Source organism: Macaca nemestrina, chromosome Y, assembly GCF_043159975.1.
Source record: "Macaca nemestrina isolate mMacNem1 chromosome Y, mMacNem.hap1, whole genome shotgun sequence".
NCBI classification, from domain to species: Eukaryota; Metazoa; Chordata; class Mammalia; order Primates; family Cercopithecidae; genus Macaca; species Macaca nemestrina.
Window position 1 is genome coordinate 7,179,731 of NC_092146.1, and position 20,175 is coordinate 7,199,905.

The 20,175-nt window shown below is 35.9% G+C and overlaps 1 protein-coding gene across 3 annotated transcripts in view; it reads right to left on the reverse strand.

The window, feature by feature from the left end:
- The window catches only part of LOC139360999 (lysine demethylase 5D), a 45,740-nt gene that overhangs the window by 17,142 nt on the left and 8,423 nt on the right, over positions 1-20,175 (reverse strand). For all 3 annotated transcript variants that reach the window (XM_071089503.1, XM_071089502.1, XM_071089505.1), the window contains exons 7-15: positions 19,328-19,457; positions 19,059-19,204; positions 16,284-16,442; positions 15,751-15,870; positions 15,470-15,628; positions 5,094-5,275; positions 4,836-4,998; positions 507-626; positions 201-395 (exon numbers count right to left, since the gene is read on the reverse strand). In XM_071089503.1, the coding sequence (XP_070945604.1) occupies positions 201-395; positions 507-626; positions 4,836-4,998; positions 5,094-5,275; positions 15,470-15,628; positions 15,751-15,870; positions 16,284-16,442; positions 19,059-19,204; positions 19,328-19,457 (1,374 nt within the window). The remainder of the gene's footprint in view (positions 1-200; positions 396-506; positions 627-4,835; positions 4,999-5,093; positions 5,276-15,469; positions 15,629-15,750; positions 15,871-16,283; positions 16,443-19,058; positions 19,205-19,327; positions 19,458-20,175) is intronic.

Below are 20,175 nucleotides of genomic sequence, written 5' to 3' on the forward strand. Positions count from 1 at the left end.
GCCCTGATGTGGACTCAACCTTGTAAGGACAGCTGCAGAGAAATTGGAAGAAAAAATATAAACACATACAGGCTCTGTCTTTCCATTTCAAAATGCATGACTTAAAAGTTCAGGCACACAGTGGTTACTCAATGTTGGTCTGTGTCTCTGTAACGTGGTGTATGTGACTAAATCCCTAAGCCCTGCTCTTGACCACCCACCTTCTCCAAAAGGGCCTTTCGTAGACGTCGCTCCTCCTGAACCATAATGAACATCTCCTTGTGCACAGCCACTGCTAGATTGAGATCCAACGTCTCTGGGAAGGCAGCCATCTTGCAGATGAGCTCCTCATGGGAGAAGACACAATAGCGCCGGAGCCGGCGGTAGTGTTCAATGCACTGGCGTCCAGCAGGTAGCTGCAAGTGCGTTCAAGACTGTGTGTGGCTATCTGGAGACCACAATGCTTAGCTTATCCACAATAATCCTTACCCATATTCTTTATACTTTCTACCTGCATGCCCACTCACCCAGTCAGCAGTGCAAAAGTTGACAGCTTCAGCAAAATTGTATCCTTGGTTAAAACCACTGTGGTAAGCACGAGGAAAAGTGATGACAAATTCCCCTGCACATTGGTTTGTGCGGACAACCTAAAAAGGAGAAGAAAAACGGAAAGAGGTGTGGGTCAGAACTAATGGGTAAGATGTGAACTCAAAAATGCCCCTAGATGCTGTAATGGATGTAGGAAGAGTGGAAAGGCTCTATCGTCAAGTATGTGCCCTAAAAGAAAAATAACATTGTGACATTTAAAAGTGGTATTCAGAGAAAAGTACTCAAAAAATGTGTAATTCAGGAAACAAATATAGAGGGTTCCACAAACAAGTAAAAAAATTCTTTGCTTCTATAATCAAAGAAATGTAAATTTTTAAAGTCATGGAGTTCAGTCACCAAAAATGATGGAATTAGAAACTCCACAACTTTTTCCCTCTACCCAAACAATGATCTAGTGCTGAAATTTTCAGAGCAGTGTAATAAAATAAAATAAAATAAAATAAAATAAAACAAAACAAAAACTAACAAACAAACAAAAAACCCAAATCAGGAGAACACTTAATTTTTACAAGCTTCTAAAATTCGGTACAAGAGCGCTGTAATGTAGTAACTTGCCTTCATACACACTTGCCCCAACTCCTATCTCAGCAACTACCTTGGGAAAGCAACCTGAGATTCTGGTGCAGCTGGCTGGTGCCAGGAACCATGATGTGAACCTTTTTCCCAAAAAACTAAAGTGGTGTGTTTTGACCTGTCTGGTGGAGGACTACCTCAAGGGCCTGAATTTCTTTCACCTGCCTGACAGTTCGCTAAGAAGAGAGAAGACTTCTCAGGCTGTGTTTTTTGCAAGTATAAAAAAGCAAAGATATTAGCCATATCCACCTCTGGCTTTAAAATGGGGGTGATGATGGTAGGGAGGAGATACAGAGACAGAGAGAGAGAGACTAGAAAAACAACACATAATTTTAACTGCCTGGGAGGAAAATCCTAGAGAATGAGATATTTGGGGAAAAAGGGACTCGAGAAAAGCTTCCACATAGTATTTGAGAACTAACTCAATATTAACCATATTAATAGCCATGTTAACGACCAGGGCAAGATGCATGCTCAGAAAAGATCTAAGACTCTAAGCTCACCTCTGTCTGACTTTCATGCTCTTCCTAAGCAGAAGGTGGAGTCTAAAACAGTTTTTAAAACAGCCTTGAAGAAGTTTCCCCAATCAGACACAATCTGCAAAGACTGGGTGGTTAATATTATTATTAGTTATTATCATTATTATTTTGGCTTAAGAAAGGGTTTGTTAGGTTGGTAGATGAACACCAGGCTAATAGAAAGCAGAAAAAGAATATAAAATTAAAAGATTACTCAAGTATACAAAGAGTTGCTCACCATGTTTAGTTGTTAGGAAAATGCAAATCAAAACCACAAGATACTATTTCTTGCCACAAAAGATACTACTTCTTGCCATACAAAAAGAGGCGGAAAATAACACAGTTGGCAGGAATGCAGACATATTGGAACCCTTGTGCATGGCTGGTAAGAATGCAAAATGGCTATGAAACTGCTATGGAAAACAGTAACTAAGTTCCTCAAAAAATTAAAACAGAGAACTACCATATGACTGTCCAATACCACTTATCAGTATACACCCAAAACTCTGAAAGAAATAACCTGAACAAATATTTGCACACAAATGTTCACAGCAGAAATATGCACAATAGCTAAGTGGTGGAAACAACACAAACGTACTTTAACAGATGCATGGATAAGTACAATGTCGTCTGTTCATACAATGCAGTATTACTCAGCCATGGAAAAGGAATGAAACTCTGACACATGCCATAGCACAGATGAACTTTGAGAAATCTGATACAAGAGATCACATGTTGTATGATTCAATTTATAGGAAATATGCAGAATAAATTCATAGAAACAGAAAGTAAAATTGTGGTCCAAGGAGAGAAACATGGGTGAATGAGAAATAACATAATTGTTTTGAGACTTTTCTGGAATAATAAAAATATTTTAGAATTTAATAGACATGGTGGATGAAGAACACTGTGAATGTACTAAATGAGACCAAATTGTTCAATTTAAGATGGTTTGCTTTGTATTATGTGAATTTCACCTTTAAAACATATGCCCCAAAAATACTAGTTCAGAAAATTCAGTAATCAAACAACTACTATTGTACATAAAAGTAACAACAACAAAAAATTTTTTGAGAAGACAAGGGGATAGCATGATTTTCAGAGTTGAAGCAATACCAAAAGTGTTCAGTTTAAAACACAGGAGGCATACAAAGAAACCAGAAAGTATAGCCCTTCTGTTAAAAGAAAAAAGCTCTGAGACAGCCCAGGCTTACGTACTTACTAAAGTCTATCAACTCTCTTAAACAGGCTTAAATGGCTTAAGAAGCAATGCACAAAGGACTAACGGGTATCAGAAGAATAATATCCCTCCAAATAAGAGTTCCAAGAAAGGCATTAAAATTACAAAAATGAAACAAGTCAAAACTCTGAAGCTCCCAGTCCCATAGAAAAAGTGAAAAACTCACAAGATGTTTTCAACAGGAGCTTTGAGCAGGCAAAAGAAAGAATCAGAAAACTGTAAGACATGTCAACTGAAATAATCAAATCAGCAGGGGGCAAAAAGAGAAGAATATTAATCAGATCCTACCAAGTGCACCCATATATGCAGAATGGGAGTTTCATAAGAAGAGAAAAAGAAAAAGGTCTAACAGTTGAAACAAAAATGGTTAAACAATTTCCAAATTTGTGGAAAGCCCTGAAAGTCTACCACCAAGAAGCTCAGGGCACTCCAACTAGATAAACTCTAGAAGACACAATATAGTCGAACCATCAAAAGGTAAGACACCAAGATGGAGTTTGAAAGCAGCATGACAGACATGATTCTTCACATATAATGGATGCTTAACAGAATTATCAACAGATTTCTCATAAGAAGTAATGGAGGCCAGAGGCCAGTTGGATAACATGTTTAAAGTCACATAATGGGAAAAATAAATAAATTAAGAGAATTAAAAATTGTGGAAATATGTCTCCAAAAGACACGCCTACAGGGAATACAGAAGGACTCCTTCAGGCTGACATGAAAGGATATTACCGAGTAATTCAGAGCTTTATAAAGAAAGCAATACGCCTAGGAAAGGCACCCATAAAAAAATATATATAAAAGTCAGTATTACATATATAGCACATGAGAGACAAAAAATATAGTTCGGAACTAGAATCAGAAAGCAACACAAATCGTGTAATTAGATTGCTTGATGAGCTCATTATCATCAATATCTTTTTCTTGTCAGACAAGAGGAATACTAGAAAAAAAAAGGTACAAGTTATAATTCATAAAATGTATAAAATGTCAGGAAAGGAAGAGGGCTTCTGGAGACACAAAGTGTATTTTGTTCAGATGAGAAAACGGAGGAAGATGGCCACAAAAGTTATAAAAGCTTATAAAGTGGTTAACTCAAAGCTTACAGAATTTCAAAGGAGAAAAGGCACAGCATGTTACAAGACAGTGACCCAGTCCGTGTACCACATACACATTGCTTACTTATATTTTAGCAAAAGGAGCTGATATAATTCAATCCTAGAAACACCCAAAACTCTGAAACCAGTCCCTCATCCTCACGCGGGTTTTGCAAAATAAGAATTATATTCAGAAAAATTGGCCGGGCGCGGTGGCTCATGCCTGTAATCCCAGCACTTCGGGAGGCCGAGGAGGGCGGACCACAAGGTCAGGAGATCGAGACCACGGTGAAACCACGTCTCTACTAAAAATACAAAAAATTAGCCAGGCGCGGTGGCGGGCACCTGTAGTCCCAGCTACTCAGGAGGCTGAGGCAGGAGAATGGCGTAAACCCAGGAGGCGGAGCTTGCAGTGAGCCGAGATCGCGCCACTGCACTCCAGCCTGGGCGACAGAGCGAGACTCCGTCTCAAAAAAAAAAAAAAAACAAAAAAAAAAACAAAGAATTATATTCAGAAAAATTAAGAGAATACCAATCCTAGATTAGAAGGCAGATAAAAAGGCCAAGATCCAAGTTTTAATTTCCATTCTGCTAAGTAATTATCTAATCTCTCTTTTAATTGTTCTCTTAGGTGTCCCAGCTAATGGTAGCGATCTGCAACTTGATGTCAGCAAGGGGAGGCAAAGAGGTGTGATGCTAAGCCTAATCTCCACAGCAAAATAGATACGGTTTTATTTCTTCCAAAACTAAGTTCTTTCTCATTCCCTTCTCACCCCAGGGAATAAAATTAAAATTGTTTTGATCCTTGTTACTCACTGGCACACCATGGGACATCAAAGTGTTGGGATTCATGAGAGTGACAAGCTGGTGTAGGAGGTCAGGCTGGCTATCAAACAGCTCAGGTGTCAGCCTCTTCATCACCTCTTCCAAATGCTCTGCTGCCAGGGAGGGTACACCATACCAGGTCTTTGGTTCACCCCTGCTCAGGCAGAGAGAAAACATATCAAGTCTATACACATCCTTGCATATGAAGGCAGTCTTGATATCCATGCCAGCCTTTGGGGTCATGCTCACCAGTGTAGATAGTTAATAGAGTAACTCCAGTGATCCTCAATATGCCAACAAAATGCTGAGAAAACCATGCCCACGTACAGCCAGGGCACCTTCATGCCTGAGATGTCTGCATTGATGTGACAGAGAACAGACTGATCTAGCACCGGCATCACATTCAGGTTCCAACCACTGGTCGCATATTCCTGTTGGGTCAGAGATTTGCCAGAGTGAGTAGGGAGTAGGATAGGGTGAGGAAAGGCAAACTGAGCAAAACATACATAAGAAGACAACTGCGTCTTAGAGCATGCTGCCTACTGGTACGCTTGGTCATTTAAGAGGTCCATGTTGTAAACTCAGATACAATGCCCTGTTTTGCCACTATCAACTAACAAAGTGCCGGAGATCCTAGCCAGAGCACTGAGGCAGGAAAAGAAATTTAAAAAGCATTCAAATTGGAAAAGAAAAAGTAATGTTATCCCTGTTTGAAGATTTATAAGAAAGTCTTAAAGAAAACACTTCTTTTTAAGAGGATGCTAAGGCCTCCATAAAAACGCTGTTAGAACTAACAAATTCAGTAAATTTGCAGGATACAAAATCAATATAAAAATCAGTTGTGTTTCTATACATTAGTAGAAAATTATCTGAAAGAAAAATAAAATAAAAACTCTGTTTCTAACAGCTGAAAAAAAAATCCCTAGCAATAAATTTGCTAGGAGGTAAAAAAATCACTACAGTGAAAACTATACAAATAATGATGAAGGAAACCGAAGAAGACACAAATAAATTTTAAGCTACCTTGTCCTCACAGACTAGAAGAATTAATATTGCTAAAATGTCCATAATATCCAAACTGATCTAGAAATTCAATTTAATCCCCGTCAAAAAACAACAACAGCATCCTTAACAGAAATTTTAGAAAAAGCAAGTGATATGGAATCCCAAAGACTCAAAATATCCAAAGCAATATGTGAAACAAAACAATAAACAAAAAAGCTGAGAGTACTCACACTAATTTTATATCACAAAGCTACGGTAACTAAAAGGGCTTAGTACTATCAATAAAAACAAAACACACAGATACAAGGAAAATTAGCTCAGAAATAAATCTCTGCATTTTTAGTCGAAAGAAGTTCCACAAAGACACCAAGAACACAGAGGAAAGGGCAGTCTCTTCAGCATCTATTGTTGGAAAACCTGGATATCCACATGCAGAGAAGGATGAAACGTTACCCGTCTTTCACCATGTACAAAAATCAACCCCCAAAGGAAGTAAAAACTTAAATGTAAAATCCAAAAGTATGAAAACTACTAAAAGAAGACATAAGAGGAAAGCTCCATGACATTGATCTTGGCAAGAATTTTCTGGATTAAGACCTCAAAAGCATAAGCAACTAAAGTAAAAACAGACAAATGGTATTACATTAAGCTAAAAAGCTTCTGCACAATGAAGGAAACATCAACAGAATAAAGAGACGACCTACAGAATGGAAGAATATATTTGCAAACTGTGGGTCCAATAAAAGGTCAAGATCCAAAAAGTAAGAAACTGCACAAATACAACAGGAAGAAAAAAAAAAACTAATTAAAAATGAGCAGAAGATAAAGAAAAGGAAATATCTTGAAATACAGCTAACCAAGTAGGTGAAAAACTTCTACAAGGAAATCCAGAAAACATTGCTAAAAAAGATCAGAGATAACACAAGTAAATGGAAAACCATTCCACACCCATATATTGAAAGAACCAGTATCATTAAAATGGCCATACCACTCAAAGCAATTTACAGATTCAATGCTATTTCTATCAAACTACCAACATCATTCTTCACAGAACTTGAAAGAAATTCTAAAATTTATTTGGAACTAAAAAAAGAGCCCCAACTAGCCAAAGCAAACCTAAGCCAAAAGACAAAGATATAGACATCACACTATCCAAATTTTGAACTATAATCTGAAGCGATAGTAACTAAAACAGCATGGTACTGTAACAAAGACCAACAAAAAACAAATGGAACAGAATAGAAAACTCAGAAATAAAGCCAGACACGTACTACCATCTGTTATTTGACAAGGCCAACAAAAACAAACAATGGGAAATAGCTTCCTATTCAATAAATGGTGATGGAGTAACTGACTAGCTATATGCTGAAGACTGAAGCTGGACACCTACACTTCACCATGTGCAAAAATTAACTCAAGGCCAGGCTTACACCTGTAATCCCAACACTGTGGGAGGCCAAGGTAGGAGAACAGCTAGAGCCCAGAAGTTTGAGATCAGCCTGGTCAACACAGTGAGACTCTTGTCTCTACAAAAATTTTTTAAAAATATTAGGCAAGTGTAATAGCTATTAATATAAAAAATAGTAACTTTGTAAAAATTTCTATTCTTACAATTTTTTTTTTTTTTTTGTGGTAGCTCCCAGCTACTAGGAAGGCTTAAGTGTGAGGGTTGTTTAAGCCCAGAAGATCTAGGCTACAGTGAGGTGAGTCATGACTGCACACCAGCATGTGTGACAGAGAAATTGTGTCTCAAAAGAAATGAATGTGGAATGAACCAAAGATTTATTTAAATGTAAAACCTCAAACTAGAGTAATCCTAGGGAAATAGTCTTTTCGACAGTGTCCTTGGCAAAGAATTTCTGGCTAAGCCCCCAAAAGTAAATGCAACAAAAATAGGTAAGTGGGACCTAATTAAGTGAAACAGCTTCCCACAGCAAAAGAAACTGTCAACAGAATAAACAACCTACAGAATGAAGAAGATATTTGCTATACATCTGACAAAAGCCAAATATTCACAATCTATAGCAAATTTATACAAATCAACTAACAAAAAACAAACCACCCCATTAAAAATGGGCAAAGGACATCAGCAGACACTCCTCTTAAGAATATATACAAGTGGCCAATGTGCATATAAAAAGATCATGTCCTTTGCTAAGACATGGATAGAGCTGGAGGCCATCGTCCTTAGCAAGCTAACACAGGAACAGAAAACCAAATACTTTATGTTCTCTCTTACGAGTAAGAGCTAGATGATGAGAGAATACGTAGACATAGAGGGGAACAACAGACGCTGGGATTTTTGGAGGTTGGGAGGTAGGGAGAGGGACAGATCAGGAAAAATAACTAATGGGTTCCAGACTTAATACCTGAGTGATAATCTGTACAACAAATCCCCATGATACAAGTTTACCTGTGTAATAAAACTACACTTGTACCCTTGAACTTAAAAGCTTATCCACCATGGTCAAGTCAGCTTCATCCCTGGGATACACAGCTGGTTCAACATAACCAAACCAATAAACACAATCCATCACATAAGCAGAACCAATGACAAAAACCACATGATTATCGCAATAGATTCAGAAAAGGCCTGCAACAAAATTCAACACCCCGTCATGCTAAAACTCTCAATTAACTACGTACTGATGGAACATATCTCAAAACAATAACAGCTAATATAACAAACCCACAGTCAATGTCATACTGAATGGGCAAAAACTGGAAGCATTCCCTTTGAAAACCAGCACAAGACAAGGATGCCCTCTCTCACTACTCTTATTCAACATAGTATTGAAAGTTCTGGCCAGGGGAGTCAGGCAAGAGAAAGAAATAAAGGGTATTCAATTAGGAAAACAGGAAGTCAAACTGTCTCTGTTTGCAGATGCCATGGTTGTAGATTTAGAAAACTCCATCGTCTCAGCCCAAAATTTCCTTAAGCTGATAAGCAACTTTATCAGGATACGAAATCAAAGTGAAAAAAATCACAAGCATCCCTATACACCAATAACAGACAAACAGAGAGCCAAATCATGAGTGAACTCCCATTCACAATTGCTACAAAGAGAATAAAATACCTAGGATTCCAACTTACAAGGGATGTGAAGTACCGACTCAAGGAGGACTACAAACCACTGCTCAAGGAAATCAGAGAGGACACAAATGGAAAAACATTCCATGCTGATGAACGGGAAGAATCAATATCGTGAAAATGGCCATACCACCCGAAGTAACTTACAGATTCAATGCTATACCCATCAAGCTACCACTGACTTTCTTCACCAAACTGGAAAAAACTACTTTCAGTTTCATATGGAACCAAAAAAGAGCCCACGTAGCAAAGAGACAATCCTAAGCAAAAGGAATGAAGTTTGAGGCATCACGCTACCTGACTTCAAACTATACTACCAGGCTACAGTAAGATAAATAGCATGGTACTGGTACCAAAACAGATATACAGACCAACTGAACAGAACAGAGGCCTCAGAAATAACACCACCCATCTACAACCATCTGATCTTTAATACACCTGACACAAACAAGCAATGGAGAAAGGATTCCCTATTTAATAAATGGTGCTGGGAAAACTGGCTAGCCATACGCAAAAAGCTAAAACTGGATCCCTTCCTTACACCTTATACAAAAATTAACTCAAGATGGACTAAAGACTTAAACATGAGACTTAAAACCATAAAAACCCTAGAAGAAAACCTAGACAATACCATTTAGGAGACAGGCAAGGACAAAGACTTCAGGACTAAAACACCAAAGCAATGGCAACAAAAGCCAAAACTGATACATGGGATCTAATTAAACTAAAGAGCTTCTGCACAGCAAAAGAAACTATCATTAGAGTGAAAAGGCAAGCTACAGAATGGGAGAAAATGTTTGCAATCTGTCCATGTGACTAAGGGCTAATATACAGAATCTACAAAGAACTTAAACAAATTTACAAGACAAAATAACCCCATCAAAAAGTGACCAAAAGTTATGAACAGACACTTCTGAAAAGCAGACATTTATGCAGCCAACAAATATATTTTTAGAAAGTTCATCATCACTGGTCATTAGAGAAATGCAAATCAAAACCATAATGAGATACCATCTCATGCCAGTTAGAATGGCAATCATTACAGTCAAAGAAAACAGACGCAGGACAGGATGTAGAGAAACCAGATCGCTTTTACACTGTTGGTGAGAGTATAAATTAGTTCGACTATTGTGGAAGACAGTATGGCAATTCCTCAAGGATCTAGAACTAGAAATACCATTTAATCCAGCAATCCCATTACTGGGTGTATACCCAAAGGATTATAAATCATTCTATTATAAAGACACATGCAAACGCATGTTTAATGCAGCACTGTTCACAACAGCAAAGACTTGGAATGAACCCAAATGCCCATCAATGATAGACCGGATTAAAACAATGTGGCACATACACACCATAGAATACTATGCAGTCATAAAAAAGGATGAGTCCATGAACTTTGCAGGGACATGGATGAAGCCGGAAACAGCATTCTCCACAAACTAACACAAGAACAGAAGGCCAAATACCACATGTTCTCACTCCTAAGTGGGAGTTAAACAATGAGAACACATGAACACAGGGCAAGGAACATCACACACTGGGGCCTGTCAGGGCTGGGGGACTAGGGGAAGGAGAGCAACAGTGAAAACACTTAAGGTAGGTAGATCATGGATTTACAGGTGCAGGAAACCACCATGGCACGTGTATACCTATGTAACAAGCCTGCACGTTCTGCACATGTACCCAGAACTTAAAAGTATAATTAAAACGTAAATAAACTACAGAATAATAGGAGAGTTTCTGGTCAAATAAAAGGCCCCATTATATTTCTCTTAATAAAAGCATCATAAGTTCAATATGTTTATTATTTGAAATAATTAACATGACCCAGGAATATATTTGGAAAAAAATCCAAAAAAAAAAGCTAAATATATAAGCTAAGAAAATTATATGATTATACTTATCTGCAGTATTATAAAACAATACAGCTTCAAAAACTTCTGAATTACAAGTTTAATACATACAACTTCACTTTTCAACTACATTGTGGTTAGATATTGAGGAATCACAAAGTACCTCAACATGCTAGATAAGAAAACGCATTTTTTAAATGTGTTGGTTTAGCTGCTTAGAAAATAAGGAAAATCCTCAGAGGATAAAACTAAGAAATAACATGTACAAATAAAAGTTCTGAAACTGATGACAATCTGGGTCAACCATAAAAGACAAAATTTGGAGCTTCCAAAAAAGGTCATATTAGGGTCTTTAACATAAAACTGTGACAGTTCTATTATCCTTTGAGCTGTAAAACTGAAGGAGGTGGAAAACATCCTGAAGAAATAGATATTAAATACTTTCCCTATCTTGGTACTGCGTCCACAAGAAGAAAAGGAAAGATACTCCTAAGAGTTCTTACCTGTCAGCCATCCACACAAGAATTCATATTTACTTGAAAACACAAGTATTCATTTTTACTTGAAAATGCAAAGCTAAAAATTTTTTATACAGTCTTAGGAGAATCCTTGACATTTAACAGAAAGTCTATTCTGTAGCTGGACATTAAAATCTAGGTTTCTGAAAAAAATCCCATATATATGGTTCAAAGAAACACAAGCTCATCAAAAAATAAAAACAACAACAAAAAACACTAATTAAATCAAAGCCATTAAATATGGAAGGGGAGTTGTAAAATGAGTAAAAATTTGTTGAGAAAACAAGCTGTCATTAGTTCTCAGAATATGCTATAATAACTAGGTGCTGAAGGTAAAATCAGTTTAATTTAATAAGAGGATAAAAGAAATATGAAAAAAAAGGTTTTCAATATTAACTAGGAAAGTCTGAAAAATAATCAGAAATTCTAAAGATAAAAATGTAACATTAAAAATTATAAACTAAGTGGTTTAATAGATTAGGTATTTTAAAAACTGGTGCATTTTTAAGTTCTTTTAAGTAAGTTACTTAAAAAACAATAGCAGCAAAAGAATAAAAAAAAATTGAAAGACAGGTGGGTAAACATACAGAAGAGACTGGACTAATAAAGTTCCAGCTAATGGGATAAAGAAATTATAGGCTGCAAAAGTTGATGACCAAGAATTTTTCAGAACTGGTAAAAGCTGAATTCTCAAGTTTGAGAATTCCTATGTATTCCCAGAAATATTAAGTAAAAAGGTCACATTTCATACATCAAGAAAACCTGCAATACACTAAAACAAAGAGATATTATAGCAGTCAAACAGAAAAAAACAGAATACACTACTACAAACTAATGTAAGATTCAGAATTGACTTCTCAAAAGCCAAAACAGATTTTTAATGTACTGATAAAAGACAATTCTCAAACCACATTCGTATATATACAGAGAAATACCTTTATAAGAATAAAGGTAAAACACATATTTAACAACTCAAAGAAAAATTTACAAATGCCTCTGTTTAAGAATTTTTTTTTTTTTTTTTTTTTTTTTTTTTTTTTTTTTTTTTTTTTTTTCTGGGCAGAGATTCCCTGTGTCACCCAGGCTGGAATGCAGCGGTGCAATCTCAGCTCACTGTAAGCTCCACCTCCCAGGTTAATGCCATTCTTCCACCTCAGCCTCCCGAGTAGCTGGGACTAGAGGCGCCCGCCATGATGCCCGGCTAATTTTGTGTATTTTTAATAGAGACGGGGTTTCACCGTGTTAGCCAAGATGGTCTCAATCTCCTGACCTCATGATCCACCTGCCTTGGCCTCCCAAAGTGCTGAGATTACAGGCGTGAGCCACTGCGCCCAGCCTGTTTAAGAAATTTCTAAAGAATTTACTTCAGAAATGAAGAAAAATGGTTGCAAGAATGGCAAATAATCAAAAGAAAAAACCAAGTGTGGATAAATCTGTAGTCAGTATGAAAACAAAAATAATAAGCATTTTGTTGATGAAAAAGCTTTAAAAACACGCACAAAAATTTCATGGGTCAGAATAGAACTGAACAGAAGAGTAACAGTTATATAGTCTAATAATACTTGAGAGAAGTAAAAAAATTAAATGTTAGCTTATCTTTAAAATAAAGTATTAAAACTAGCATATACAAGTTGCTAAACTTAGAAGTGGCTAAAATGGAATAAGAGGCAAAAAAAAAAAAAAAAGAAAACAGAAAAGGCAGCAGAAACTAAGTTCAAAACAAGATAGCAAAAAATGGATGTAATCATCAGTCATAATAAATGAAAATTAATTAAAAAATAAAAACTCACTGGATTAAAAAAATTGTGCATTATTTACAAGTTAAACATTTAAAGTCTATGTATACAGAAAGATAAACTAAATCTTAGAGCCAAAGGAAACTAGCAGGAATGGGACCAACCGGCAGGATAGAGATACCAAGGTATTTATTTGTTTTATAAAAGTTAAAAAATTAATAGCAGTACAAGCTCATTATGATAGGGGTTAATACACACATTCTGCATCTACTCAAATGTCTATATACACATATATGTTTTAGATAAGTATAAATGGCACCTCCAATAATTTAGCAGACGGTATAAACTGATGCTCTTAAAGGCTTGCAATTGGAATAAGCTATTGGAAAGCGTTTGGCCTTAGTATCAATGAAATACAATGTAGTGCTACGTGGGAACATATCATACCCACAAAATTAGGTAACAGTATGAAGTGCTTTGTTAAATATATGGATGACTAGTTCCCCCATTAGTTTCAGTGTAACCTATCAGAATTCTTTTGTAAAACAATTCAGAGTATCTTTCCATTCCACTTCTAAACATAGAACCTAGAAATTGTTGCTTTAGGAGACCTGTAAAATAATGCTCATACACTATAATAGCTAAACACCAGAAGCAATCCAACAGAAAGAAAGATAAATGAGATGCAATCCCAGCATGCAATATTACATAATAGTGAGAAAACAGATAACTTAAAGCTATGAGCAACAATATAAATGAATTTTCGTAACACAATACTGACAGAAAAAAATCAGAGAACACAAAACATTAACAAAGCTTGAAAATTAATACCCTTTGTAAAAATACATACATATGTAATCAAACACTACACTCTTTTTTTTATTATGACAAACCCATGACAGTGGAACATTTGGGTGTTAGTGGAGAGAAAGAGGGAGGTATGACTTGCAGAAAAGCCTGTAGAGAGATATTATATCATAAAACTTCAGTTCTTCTGTTCAAAAGTTAGTTCATGGATATTACTCAATACCATGCTTTATACTGACAAAAGGACTTGTCTGTGGCTTCAAAATACCACAGTTTTTTTGGGTTGTTTCAAAAAGGGAATTAGAAAAAGACCAATGTCACCAATGGATGCTACAGGTGATTCTCTTCTAATTACTTATAGTTTCAATCTTCAGTAATTTTAACTTACTTCTATTTTAAAAACTATAAACAAAGTATCTGTAAGAAAGACTTTTAAGTACTATCATGCTCAGCTACACATCTCTTAACAAAAGGACATCTGAAAAATATGTCCCTAGGCAATTTTGTCCTTATGTGAACATCATAGAGTATACTCACACAAACCAAGAAGAAACAATCCACTACATACCTACGCTATATAGTATATAACTATTGCTCCTCGGTTACAAATTAGTGCGACATTATTGTACTGAATATTGTAGGCCATATAACACAATGGTTTAAGTATCTATGCCTTTAAACAGAAAAGATATAGTGAAAGTACAGTATTGCTCCTTTGTTAAACTGAAACTGTTATACAGCATATGACTATGTAATAGCACTTATATGGATACAGACGTCTCCATAAATAAACAGTATATATACATAAAAATCAAAGTAAGGCTTCCTAAAAATGTTAGTCACGGCTATTAGATAAGTTTACCCTCAAACTACTATTTTTTCTGTCTAGATCAACCCTCTTGTTAGATTAATCTATATACAATGCCAAATACTAATTCTTTTGGTTCCGGCCAACATGGTAAAACAGCAGTTATAATAGGATTAATTTCTCAAATGTTCAAATAATGCATAAGGATGGTGACATTTTAGCTTTTAGACGGTTACATCTCCCCAAATTATGTTACTTCAGGCATTATTTTGTTTGGGTCTCCACTATGGGAGAAATGCAAATGTGATGAGCCAGAATTTAGGATGGCTGTATGGGTTTCTTTGATTAATACAAGAATCTACCGTGTAATAAAGAATGAAATCAGTGGTTTCTACATTGCTCCATGTGTTTGATATGAACACAAACTGATACACTTAACAGAGGCACCTCTTTCTGCCCTTCCAAATATTTCAAAATAAGCTGGTCATAGTACTTGTTTTTCGTATAAAGGTGGTAAGCTTCCAATAATTAGACTTAAGGAAAGGCAGAGGAACACTATACCTCTTCATTGATAATATCAAGATTTACACTGTTCCTTTTATCTATCCCCATCAGAGTTTTAAGAAAAAAAAAATGATGACTGTCTATATTCTGGCTCACTGACAGATCATTCAATATCATCAAACCTCATCATTATCCCAAACATGTGAACACAATACTGTGTGGGAGAACCTATGAAAGCACTTTTATATGCCAAAATGAATTTCCCTAGTTAATGTTAACATAAACTACCAACAGTATTACCTTCTCCTCAGGAGATAAATTTCGTTTGCTATTGCTGACCGGAAAGCCACTGCCAAATTCCTTGGAATGAATATCAGCTCCATATTCAACTGTCACATCCTCATCAATGCTGCTCACCAGCCTCCAGAATTCCTTCTCTACAAGTTCTGTAGGCACCATCTGTGAAAACAAGTGCAAAAGATTATCATAGCCCCCCTATACTTTGGACCCATGTCTGCACGAGCCAGAGAACTAAGACCATCACAACAGAATCACTACAGTCCAGCCCTCAGATCACATACATGTACAGGCATGTTGAAGTAGTCAGACTTGAAGGAATCAGCCATTTCACCAAAACTCTGCAAAGTGTACTCCTGGGTAGCCTGTTCAAATCCGAAAGCTTCAGGAGGCTGTTTACACTCCTGAAATAAAATATATTTCAGCAAGTCAATAAAGATCCAAAAAAATAGGAAAGCTAAGGAGAGATAAATTTTTCATGTTACATTCAATATCTCAAGTGATAATTCTTCATTTTCCTATTTCCAAATAGGTTTGTTTCATCAGTAGATATTAAACATTATTTCCTAATCTTTCCTAATATATTTCATGCCATTTGGATTATGTCCCCTTGCCTCTGGTTCACTCAAATCTCTATCATTCTACAGTTAGTGTGTCCAATCATTCTTGCATAGTAGCTCACTGATAGCTTAATCAAAACCTAACAAAAGTATTAACTTCTAAAAGGGTAGAAACTACCTCCCTAAGATCCAGAAGGTTACACTGCAGAAAATCACCAAGAACCAAAAATGAATCATCAGTGACAGACAGATCTTACCGCCAAGATACATTTTGGGCACCTCCAGATGCCTCTGGGGATTTCAGGAAGGGGTGGCAACAAGCAGTAGATGTGGTAATTGTCATCACAGCCATCACAGAAAAGCAGCTTATCATCTTCATCCCCACGAGAGCATATCTGGCAAATATACGAGTCAATCTACCAAAAAAATAGGAAAGTAAAAAGATTAGTTGCTTGTTCTATGATACCTTATCCCAGGTTTCTAGACCATTGATGAACACCTATCATTAGCCAGTAACTATACAATGTTGTATTTATGAGTTTACTACCTAGTGCAAACTATGACAAGAAACAATTACAGTGTAACACAGTAAGTTAACAAAGAAACCACGGGTGCAAAGTAGACTTTTTATACAGGTTCAATGGCATAAACAAAAATCATAAAGGTATAAAGCAGCATTGATTGTATGTATTGTATGTAACTGAATTGTATGTAATTCAAAGAATTACATACAGTTAAAAATTTGACTGGCACAGAGGGCAAGTGGAACATAAAAAGGCCAACTGACCGAGTATCCAGTTACACTTGTTCCTCTCGTGAAAAGTTTGGGAGATGTCTACTTTCATTCTAAACGGTATCTTAGATTAGGTGATGAATTAAATAGTCACCCAAGTAGTATGTCACAGAAGAGAAACATGAAGCAAAGGCTAAATAACTTGATTCTTAGATACAATTGAAAAAAAAAAAAGTTATAATTAACAGTTTAAAAAGAAAATGCAGTGACAAAGTTTTTAGCAGGGTACAGTCATATTTTGCAAAAATTACCTTCAACAAGTAGGATGGGCTTTTCTACAAGAATCTAGAGGTAAACTGATCAATAAAGAGAAAATAAAGATAACTCAAGAGCAGAAGAAACTATGAAATTATATATTTTTAAATACATACACATAAACATACACAAATTATATATGTGTATATACACATGCATATATACACATATATATGTATGCACCTACACACACGCATATTACAAATCAGAATACTTATAAATATAAGAGACCAGGTGGGGTGGCTCAGGCTTGTAATCCCAGCACTTTGGGAGGCCAAGGCAGGAGGATTGCTAGAGCTCAGGAGTTCATGACCAGCCTGGGCAACAAGGTCAAACCTCATCTCTACTAAAATTAAAAAAAAAATTTAGCAGTGTGTGCTGGTGTGCACCTATAGTCCCAGTTACTTGGGAGGCTGAGGCAGGAGAATTGCTTGAACCCTGGAGGCGGAGGTTGCAGTGAGCTGAGAGCATGCCAGTGCACTTCAGCCTGGGTGACGGTGAGACTCCGTCTCAAAAAAAAAAAAAAAAAAAAGAAAATTCAACAGAATTATCAGGAAAAGATTTCATAAAATAAAAAACTTTTAAACTTATGAAAGATGCTCAATATAAAAAATTGTAAACCAGGGAAATGCAAATAAAAATTACAACGAAATACTAGACATCTTCCAGAATGGCTGAAATGAAAACAAAACTGTCAATTTTAAGTGTTAGTGAGGACATGTAACCAGAACTGGTATCCAATACTAGCTGATAACTAGTCAACTATTTTTAAAAATAGTTTGACAATAATCCCAAACTGAATATATACATAGTCTCAATCACAGCAATTCAATCCTGTGTATCTAGTTAACAGAAATGTCTACATATGCTACCTAGAAACATATACTTTAATATTCATAGAATTATTTGAAATAGCCAAAAATTGGTAACTACCAAAAGTTGAATGGTAAAACAGATGGAAAAAAAGCTATGCCTAACAAAATTACACTTAATAGAATACAAGAGTGAGTATTAATAGAACCACACAAACGAATTTTTTGAACCACTGAATGAAGAAGTCAATATAAAAGGGGTAATTAAAAGTACACAAACAAGGAAAACTAATCCAGATATTTTTGTGTATGCGTGATATACCAAAAAAAAAAAAAACAAAAGCAATAGAACTAAGTGAACAACTAGCTATAAGGGTTAGAAAGTAGTGATCAATAACTCCCAGACTTCAATCTTGATGATAGGTCTACCTTGTGTCCATAAAATGAAAAATAGAGAGACAAGTAGGAATAGGACAGGGGTGGTAAAGATGATCTCCCAATCATTAGGTGGAAACGACTAAAAGAAACACAAGAATTTGCAGCTCAAAACAGAAGTCTGAGAACAAAATTTCTGAAAACCGCATTTACATAAAGGAAAGGCAAACAAAAATTATCAAAACAGGGTGAAATTAGTTAAAGAGTAAGGAGGAAGATAGGAATTTTAGTCTTTTTTTTTTCTTGTAGTGCAGATCTAAATATGTAAGACATTATAAAAATCTTCCAAGTGAGATGTAGAAAGAGTAAAAGAAGATGTAAACATACAAGGGACAAAAGTAAAACAAGATAATAGAAAACTGCCACTGCTGTATGAAATGTGACGCTTTGAGAGTCTGGAGGAATTCGCCATAAACAAATAGCTCTTTGACATAATTTATATCTGATCACGTTATCTCCTATATTAAGCTGTGGAAGTTCAGAAAAAGCTGATAGAGTTGAAAAACAGAATATAGTTTTGTGAAAAGTTTTATCTAAAAAGACATAAAAAATTTGCTTTTGACTTTAGTATCTTGAATAAGTTTCCTCCCCTTTCTAGTCACCTGTCTCTTCAGATAAAAGGGCTCATGAACAAGTAGAAAGAAAGAAAGAAAAAAGAAAAGTATGATGAAATAATTTTAGGTTCAATCTAATCTTGACAGTTCAAAGTAGAGTATTACAAAATCATGAGTCCTTACAAACTGGGCACTGCTGTGATTCTTTCGTAGCTGCATAGTCGTCTTAGTGCAGGGCTCTAGGCTATAGTGCTGCTTGAGCAATGCTGATGACATGTTCCCATCTCCACTTCGCTGGTCCTTCACCATAACAGCCGGGGTGCATGTGACTAGGGATGTGAAAAACAACTCTGAAAACAATTCTCTCCTGCATCAAGATTACCAAACTACTTCTCACATGAAACTTTGCTATTTTACCCCTCTCACTTACCCAGCCTATTAAAGTTCCTCACCTTTCTTACGCACAGTCTTATCCTTATCCTTAGCCATAAGGCCCAAGCCCATCATTTTGGGACCTGGCCCATAGATCTGTAACTTCTTTAGCTCTGGATTCTTCTCAATGTCCTCCTCTGTAGGCTCTGGCTGTTCAAAGAAGATTCAAACAATGAAGTTAGTTTTACCTATACAGGCATAAATACTTTACAGGCAAGGTCTAGACAAGTCACATGGACTAAAATCAACTAACAGCCTTTACCCAATTTTGAATGGTTATTAATCACATTTTTACTGTGAGTACGGTATGGTCAGGTAGGAGCAAATGGATAAATTTGGAAAGTAATGAAGTTTCTCAACTTTTTTCATGTCAGGAAAAAAATGACTACTCCTGGGCTTGCAAGGCTAGTGAAGCTTAAATGTCAGAAATTTATACCTTAAAGAATTTTGTGATTACAAATAAGCCCCCCTCTCCAACTGAGTTGAAGATGCAAACAGTACGAGAGGAAAAATTCTATTCCATTTAGGCTGGTATCATTAGAACCATAACGGCTTTCGGACCACAATGTAATCACAAACCTAGGAAAATGGAAACCAAGTAAGTATCAAAATACAAATCATATGCTATATATATATTATATACCATTTTCAGCATTTTTCTTAAATGACACTGTAAAATATGTTTTATGAATGTTTAAAATTGTTACATTTTGAAATTGGGCTCAATTACATTTTCCATTTATTTTAAAGCTTTACTCTTACAAATTTTCTTCTATATAGAGATTAGTTTTCTTCTATTTATATAAACACACACACGTATACACACAGAGAGACACAGTAACGTATTTTATGCTTTTCTTTTATTCCC